General features: G+C 62.2%; 1 protein-coding gene across 1 annotated transcript; it reads left to right on the top strand.

The window, feature by feature from the left end:
• The first annotated feature begins 424 nt into the window (after positions 1-424).
• Positions 425-7,572, top strand: LOC135976426 (leukocyte immunoglobulin-like receptor subfamily A member 6). Its single transcript, XM_065571889.1, has 7 exons — positions 425-1,396; positions 1,510-1,545; positions 2,209-2,596; positions 3,370-3,445; positions 4,490-4,856; positions 5,256-5,321; positions 5,959-7,572. Exons 1-7 carry the CDS (start codon positions 1,366-1,368, stop codon positions 6,096-6,098), a joined length of 1,104 nt encoding a protein of 367 aa, XP_065427961.1. The 5' UTR covers positions 425-1,365; the 3' UTR covers positions 6,099-7,572.
• Positions 7,573-8,288: the final 716 nt, after the last annotated feature.

Raw genomic sequence — 8,288 nt, 5'->3', positions numbered from 1 at the left:
GGGGCGGTGTTAATGCAGGAGGATGAAAAGGGAGAGAGACACCCCATCGTGTACCTGAGCAAGAAGTTGCTACCCCGGGAGCAGAACTACGCGGCCATCGAGAAGGAATGCCTGGCCATGGTGTGGGCCCTCAAGAAACTAGAGCCATATCTCTTTGGGCATCACTTCACCGTGCACACCGACCACTCTCCCCTGACCTGGCTGCACCAGATGAAAGGAGCCAACACCAAGCTCCTGAGATGGAGCCTGCTCCTGCAGGATTATGACATGGACGTGTTCCATGTGAAGGGACGTGACAACCTGATAGCGGATGCATTGTCCCGGAGAGGGAGCCCTGAACTTCCCCAGGTCACTGGTCAGAGTGACCCCGCTCAGTTCAGTCTCGAAGGGGGGAGAGATGTGACGGAGCAGGGAGCAGGGCAGATTTGACCTGGGAATGTTGCAGGGGGATTGCAGTGAGGAGGGGGGACTTCCCTTGAAGGAAGCTACCTGAGCTGTAACCTGAGCCAGGAACGGGGGTGGGGAGAATTAACACCTTCTGCCCGGGAGACTGAACAAAGGAGAGGAGCAGCGGGAGGAGTTGGGAGTTTAGTTTCGGTTTGGGCTGGGTGGTGCAACGCAGGGAACCCCAAGCTGGGGTCTAAGCTCCCTGAACCTCCCAGAGGGACCTAACTGAGGGGGTCTGGTCATACCTACACGCTCTGCTTGAGACTGTGTTCCTGTCCTTAAATAAACCTTCTGCTTTACTGGCTGGTTGAGAGTCGCAGTGAATCTCGGGAAGAGGGGTGCAGGGCCCTGACTCCCCCACACTCCGCAACAGTTGGCCAGGTCCTTCCACCCTCATGCTCCAGGGCGGGTGCTGGGCCCAACCAGGTCAGGAAGGAACCTCTGCCCCACTACATGGGAGAGGGTCACTCCATGGGGGGCACTGTCTGTGTGGGGTGGGAGCCTTCCTCTGCTCTGAGTTGCTGCTACAGGGAGTCTAGATGGGACCATTGGAAAAGATCAGGGAAGCCTGGGCACCTCTTGACGCCTCCTGAGATTCACACGTTCTCAGCTGGTCCTTGGACTGGGCAGCTCCCATGTGGGGCTGGGAGGTGATGGGGGGACCAGGCAGCTTCAGGAGGGGATGTGGTTTGCTGGGCGTGGCAGGGAGTTGGCTTTGCTCTGACCGTGGTAGATCTGGGCTAGAGATTGCAGAGAAAATCAGCTGATGGGGTGGAAAGGGGCCGAGCGCATCACGGGCTTCCTGGGGCTGCAGCCCCCGGCACAGTTCCTCATTCCGCTCGCACTCGGGCCTCAGGCTCAGTGGAGCTCAGCACCAGGGTGTTGGTGGCAGCACTGAGGGGCCCCCACTGCCCCGTCATGGTGTCTGCTCTCACCGTCCTCCTCCTCGGTGAGTATCGGAGACAGCCAGGGCGTGTGCCCATGGGGGGCGGGGATCTGAGACCAGGGTGTAGGATCCAGTCACTCTGGGATTTGATCTCTAATGAGCCATCTCTTCTCCAGGCTGCTGGCTGGCCGGGCGGAGCGGAGTGTCGGGCCGTGAGTATCTGTGGGGAATGGGGCAGCTGGGGGAATTTCCGCATTAAGGACGAGCGATGTGCTTTGGGGGTGGGGAATGGGAACCTGTTAGAACAACTGGGGGATTTTGTAAACATGTTTTCTTGGGGGCCCTGTCCTGGGAGCCGCTTACTCAAATGACCCAAATTTGGACCAGGAACCCCACAGCGTAGATCCCAATTCACTGCCTGACTGTGATTGGGGCAGGGCCGGGTTCTGAGCTCAGCCCCTGGGGTCAATCCGGAGTTGCCCCTGAGTGCAGCGGGGGCAGGGCTGAATTGACCCTGCACAACTAAAGGAATCAGAGACTGGAAATCTCCTTTCCCTCGTCCTGTGTCTCTCCCCGGCTGTGAGCCGCGGGGCCGGGCCTGCACCCTAGGGAGGGGCGGGGGGTAAAAATCTGGAGCGACAGATGGGCAGAGGACTGAATCAGACGGACGCAGTTTGTGTCACCCCCACTTACTGCCTGTTTGTTTGTGAATCCAGAGGGGTCCTACCCCAAACCCTGGCCCCTGTGAAAGGCATCCAGGAGCCCGTTTCCAGGGCCACCGGGTCTAACCCACCACTGAGGCCGTGTGGTGAGGACGGGCCCCAGGACTGAGTGATGGGGCCTGCGTCTCACGGCCTGTCTGCTTCCCACTGCAGAGCCCAGCTACCCCAAACCCAGCATCGCCCTGAGCCCCAGCGGGGGGGTCTCCCTGGGGGGAGCCGTGACTGTCCAGTGTCGGGGGCAGCGCCTGGGCATGCGATTCGTGCTGAATAAAGAGCGACGCCATTTCCCACCTGTGGATTCGGACGGGTTTGAGGCTGTGTTTCCCATCAGCACCGTGCGCCGGGAGCACGGCGGGAGCTACAGCTGCTCCTATCACAGCCGATCGGAGCCGTTCACCATGTCGTACCCCAGCGACCCCGTGGAGCTGGTGGTGAGAGGTGAGGGGCCCGGCTGCGCATCCCCGTTCCCAACCCGACCCCCAGCCAGACCCTCCCGGGGCCTCGGTGCAAATGGGATGCTCAGAGCCAGGCTCTGCCCTGAGCCCTGACCCTGCAGTGGAGACGCCCGGCTGGGGAGCGGGGACGGAGTCACTGGGGGGTTCCCCAGCCAGGGGGGAGCAGCAGCCCCTGGAGACTCGGGGCAGGGAGGCTACTTTAATGCTGCCCCTTGTGCGTAAGAACCGTGAGTCGCTATTTAATCCTGTCATCCCATCCCCTCTGTGCTCCAGGCCCCGCCCCAGGCAGTGCCCTGGCTGGGCTCAATGAGGCAGGGTCTGCGTGAGGAGCGGTGTCTTGGTGGACGTGGCGCTGGGCTGGGACCCAGAAGATCTGGCCCAGCTCCTGGGGTGGCCACAGACTCTGTGTGATGGGAACACGTTGCTGTTTTCAAAAGTGTCCTTTCTTGTGGGGGGGCCTCAATCTTTGGGGATCTCAGGCCTAGCGCCCACAAACCGAGATGCCCACAGTTAGTGGAGACCTCTGCAAACGCTGGCCTCAATAGTGCTGGACCCCTTGTGTTGGGGGAGGATGTAGGGCCCCCGCCATGATCAAGGCCCCGTTGTGCCAGGTGCTGCATAAACACAGAATGAAGAGACAATCCCTGCCCCTGGGAGCTCACTGAGGAAAGTGAATCTGTTTGTGCCTCAGTTTCCCCCCATGTAGAATGGGGATAATGACCCCTCCCTGCCTCCCAGGGGGTGACTCCGTTCCTGTGGGGGGCTCAGGCCCTGCTAGGGTGGTCAACTTTCCAGTTTGTGAAAACCAGACACTGAGTGTGGGAACCTCTCCCCCCTCCTGCTCCGCTTCTTCCGCAAGGCCCCGCCCCCTGGTCCTCTTCCCTCCCCACCTCCACAATCACTCGCTGCTCTCTCCACCACCCACCCCCTGCCAGGTGAGCCACACTCCAGGATTGAGGGTGGGGGAAGGGGAGCCAGGCTCCGTGGGTGGGTGTGAGTGGGCAATACCCGGCCGCAGTCCGGGGCTTCAGCAGCACTTCGCGGCAGGGGGGGTCCACTCCAGGTCTTCCGCTGCACCGAAGGACCCCCCCCCCCGCCACCGAAATGCCACCGAAGACCTCCAGAGAGGGGCCCTCTTAGGCGCGGGCGCGGGAACCGATTCCGGGGAATCAGGTGAATCAGCTTAAAGCCGGCCCTGTGAGTGGGGCAGGGCAGGGGAGGGAGAGCTTAGCTCTGGGGGTGGGGGTGGCGGTGACTGGGGCAGGGAAGGGGAGAGAGAGCTGCGCTCCTGGGGTGGGGGTGGGGGTGGGGGTGAGTGGGGCAGGGGAGAGGGGAGCCGGGCTCCGGGGGTGGGGGTGATTGGGCTAGGGCAGGGGACGGGGAGCCACGCTCCTGGGGTGGGGGTGGGGGTGAGTGGGGCAGGGGAGGCGACCTGCATTCTGGAGGTGGGGGTGGAGCAGGGAGTGGGGAGGGGGAAGGGGGGGAGCGGTTGGGGGTGAGTGGGGCAGGGCGACGGGAAGGTGGGAGATGGGGAGCCACGCTGTGGGGGTGGGGTGAGGGGGCAGGGCCCCTGCTGAGTAGCTCCATTGCTCCTCCAGGCTCCAGCAGCAGCTGCTCTCTCTGCCCCCTGGTGGCAGAGGCTGGGTACTGCAGGGAATGAGACAGTGTCCGGTCAGCGGCACTGCCAGGTTCCCTTTTCAACCCACTTTCCGGCTGAAAACTGGACACCGGCAACCCTGGGCCCTGCGGTGCCGGGAACCAGAGACCAGCCCATGAGTCGCTCTGTGCAGGGCAGGCCGGACGCAGTGAACGAGGCAGGGGCCACACACGGCATATGAGGACCCAAGCACTAGGGAGCTGCGGCTCGGTGTCTGTGGGGCTGGGAGCCCAGCTCGCAGGGTCGGGATTCTGGGTGGGAGGCGCTCTGGGATGTGGGAGAGAATCTCTGCCTGGCGGCCTCTGGATCTGCCTGTGGATAGGGCCAACCAGGGAGTCCAGGGCTGGGTCTGGGTGGGTGCCCGGGTCTGGCTCTCACAGCCTGTCTCCTGTGCGCAGATCCCAGCTTACCCAGACCCTCCATCTCTCTGAGCCCCACTGGGGTCACCGCCCCAGGGGCAGACGTCACCATCCGGTGTCAGGGGCAGCGCCAGGACGTGACGTTCTTCCTGCACAAGGCTGGAGACCTGAACCCGCAGCGACAGATGGACCCTGCCGGGGACGGGGCCGAGTTCCGCATCCCCACCGTGGGCCGGCAGCACGGAGGGAGGTACAGCTGCAGCTACCGGCTCCAATCACAGCCCTTCGTCTCCTCAGAGCCCAGCCACACCGTGGAGCTGGTGGTAGCAGGTGAGCGGCCCGGCTCGGCGTCCCTGCTCCCAGCTGGACCCTCCTGGGGGCTCTGCACTGATTGGCCACTCAGAGCCAGGCTCTGCCCTGGGCCCAGCAGAGGGGATGCCCGGCCAGGGAGCAGGACAGAGTCACTAGGGTGTTCCACAGCCAGGGAGGAAGAGCAGCTACTGGAGATTTGGGGCTGAGGGGGGCTCCCAGCCCTCAGATGGCTGTCCCTGCTCTGGGGATGCACAGAGGGGTCAGGACCCAGTGGCCCCCTATGGCACCGGCCCCAGCAACACAAACACCCTGTCCCCCCAGGAATAACTGAAGCTGAGTTTCGGGGGAGGGGCAATCGCTGAGTTGGTGTTTCAGCCCCTCCCCCGGCCTCAACAGACACTGGTTCTATTCCCGCAGGTGGAACCGACCCGACCCAGCCTGGAGCGGCGCCGGCTCCCACGCACCCGGGCAGCGCGTGGACAGGTACCGGGGCCAAGGGGGGAATCACCATTGACCAGCCCTGGAAGGCTCATGCGGCTCAAGGAGCCGCCCCCGAGGGGTTGGGGCTGGCTGGGCGGGAGGGGGGCAGTGACTCCTGGTGCATGAGCCCAGACACCAGGGGGAGGGGCAGCCCCGCCCCTCCCTCACCACCAGATCCCCGCCTCCTCCGGCACCTCCTGCCCTGTAGGTTACTGCCTGGAAGCTACTGGGGGATCCCAGGAGAGGGACAGGATCTAGGGGTCCTGGCTCTGGGGTTGGGACCAGCTGGGTGCCCAGGCGGGTCCTGGGGCTAGGGTTGCCGGGTGTCTGGCTTTTGATCCGAACACCTGGTTGCAAAGGGACCCTAGTGTACCCCAACCCCCTGCCCCAGCCCGGTGAAAATGAGCAAGTGAGTGAGGGTGGGGAAGAGCGAGCAATGGAGGGAGGGGGATAGAGTGGGTGGGGGGTGGGGCCTCAGGGCAGGAGCAGTTCGTCCACCTGGGCAACCGCCTTGTTGGGGAAGCTGAGGCCCCAGAGCCAGACCTGCTGGACGGGGGGTCGTGGGCTTCACTCCCGGGGCAGTGCCAGCTGCTGATCTCCCCATCTGAGCCGGCAAGTGACTCTCCCCTTCCCCCCGCAGCAGCCCCCAAAGGGCACCCGGATTTCACCCACGCCAACATCGCCCGTCTGGGGCTGGGCACCGTGGTCCTGCTTGTCCTGGGACTGATCCTGGCTGAGGCCTATTCCAGCCGCCCAAGGGGGGCACCCTACGTGAGGTGACCCCTTTGTCACTCACGTCTGGATCCTTTTCCAGTTTCTCCACATCCTTTCTACACAGCGGTGACAGAACTGGACACAGCACTCCCAGCCTGTCCAGCGCCGAGCAGAGCGGTACTCTCAGCGCCCGTGACTTGCACGCTGCACCTCTGTTAATGCAGCCGAACATTGCATTTGCTTTTGTTTTGCAACGGCATCACGTTGCTGACTCACGTTGAGGGTGTGATGATCCACGACAACTCCCCGCTCCGTCTCAGGAGTGCTGCTGCCAAGCCAGTGAGCCCCCATCCTGTGCTTGTGCATTTGGTTTTTCTTCCCTAAATAAGTGCAGCACCTCTGTTGACTTTCAAACAGCTTGTAAAAGAGATGACTAAGGGGGGATACGACAGAGGTCTATAAAATCATGACTGGTGTGGAGAAACTAAATCAGGAAGTGTTGTTTACTCCTTCTCATAACACAAGAACTAGGGATCACCCAATGAAATGAATAGGCTGCAGGTTTCAAACAAACAACAGGAAGTATTTCTTCACCCAACACACAGTTAACCTGTGGAACTCCTTGCCAGAGGATGTTGTGAAAGCCAAGATTATAACAGCGTTCAAAAAAAGAACTAGATAAGTTCATGGAGGATAGGTCCATCAATAGCTATTAGCCAGGATGGGCAAGGATGGTGTCCATAGCCTTCGTTTGCCAGAAGCTGGGAATGGGGGACAGGGGATGGATCACATGATGATTCCCTGTTCTGTTCATTCCCTCTGGAGCACCTGGCGTTGGCCACTGTTGGGAGACGGGTGTCACGGACTCACAGATCGTGCCCACTCTTGGCCCCGTGCGGTCCGTGGGGAGTACCCCTTTCAGGGCGACAGCCCTTCTCGGGGATCCACTCTCTCTCGGGGTCAGGCCCCTCCACCTCCTGGATCCGCACCTCTCTGAGCCTTAGCACGTCTGTCTCTGCCGTGGGCCTGCTCAGGGAGTCCACTCGCTCTGGACCCCCGGGGCCTCCACCCCCGAAGGGGTTGATGCAACCCAGTTCTCTAGACCGGAGAGACTCTCAGCCAGCATAAAACAGGAGGGTTTATTGAGAGTTGAACACAGCACAGGAAACTCTCAGGGCCTCAGGCCTGGCCTCCCTCAGCACAGCACATCCCAGTCTCTCTGCATCCAGGTGGGCTCTGCCTGTTCCCCCTCTCCAGCCCAGAGCCCCTCTGCTTCCCAGCTAGGCATCTGAGCTCCCCGGCCCCAAGCCCGGCCTCTGTCCTTTGTCTTCTCTCCAGGTAAACAGGGTTGTAAACCGGGGCCTCCTCTCCTGCTTCTGTCCTCTGGCTGGAACCGGCTGGTTAGGTCACTGGGTCCTCACTCTGCATCCCATTGATACTCACCCACGATGGGACCAGCTGCAAAGTACCAGGGCTCCACCCTCCTTCCCATCACCTGAGCGCGGGGGAGCATCTCATGCTGCCCTGGGTTGGGGGCAGCCAGCAGGGAGCAGGACACACACACACATGAGCAGGGGGCAGGACACACACACACACACACCAGCAGGGGGCAGGGCTGGACACAGACACACATACACCCCAGCAGGGGGCTGGACACACACACACACTACCAGGGGGCAGGACACACACAGACACCAGCAGGGGGAAGGACTGGATGGACACATGTGTGTGGGCTCCCGGGGGAGGCACCAGCTGTTCCCACCGGACCCCTAGGGGGTCAGGCCCCCTCCAGGATCCCCCCGCCCACATCATTGCCCAGCATGGGGACCAGCTTCAGCTGGGGCTGCCCTGGGGGAGGGGAATGGGGAGGGAATCCCCTGAAACTCCCCCTCCAGCAGTGACCCAGATTCACACAAGGCCCCATTGTGCAGGGCTGGCAGTGGGACCCACGTGGGCCCTTTGGGGCGGGGCCATGGGAACGGGACACAGACAGAGCCCTGGAAAGACCCCGGCCGGAGGGTGAGGGGTGGGGCGCAGCCGCTGTTTGCTGGGAGGACAACGGGATGGATCACTTGATGATTCGCTCTGGGACACCTGGAATTGGCCACTGTCGGAAGACAGGATACTGGGCTAGATGGACCTTTGGTCTGACCCAGTCTGGCTGTTCTTCTGTGTTAGGTGTGGTCAGAACTACAGTATCAAAGAGGGCAGACCCAAGGGAAACCCCAGCAGGAACCATCCCTCTAGTGATGCTTG

The sequence above is a fragment of the Chrysemys picta genome, chromosome 17 (genome assembly GCF_011386835.1).
Source record: "Chrysemys picta bellii isolate R12L10 chromosome 17, ASM1138683v2, whole genome shotgun sequence".
NCBI lineage: Eukaryota > Metazoa > Chordata > Testudines > Emydidae > Chrysemys > Chrysemys picta.
Note: the sequence above shows the minus strand (reverse complement) of the source record. Positions and strands in the feature narration are given on the sequence as shown.

Excerpts from the sequence above, each read along its gene's own strand:
- LOC135976426 (XM_065571889.1), top strand. The coding sequence starts at position 1,366 with ATGGTGTCTGCTCTCACCGTCCTCCTCCTCG. Across the intron at positions 2,597-3,369 it reads AGAGCCAGGCTCTGCCCTGA|GCCCCGCCCCCTGGTCCTCT; the intron begins GCCCTGACCCTG and ends TTCTTCCGCAAG. Across the intron at positions 5,322-5,958 it reads CCCGGGCAGCGCGTGGACAG|CAGCCCCCAAAGGGCACCCG; the intron begins GTACCGGGGCCA and ends TTCCCCCCGCAG.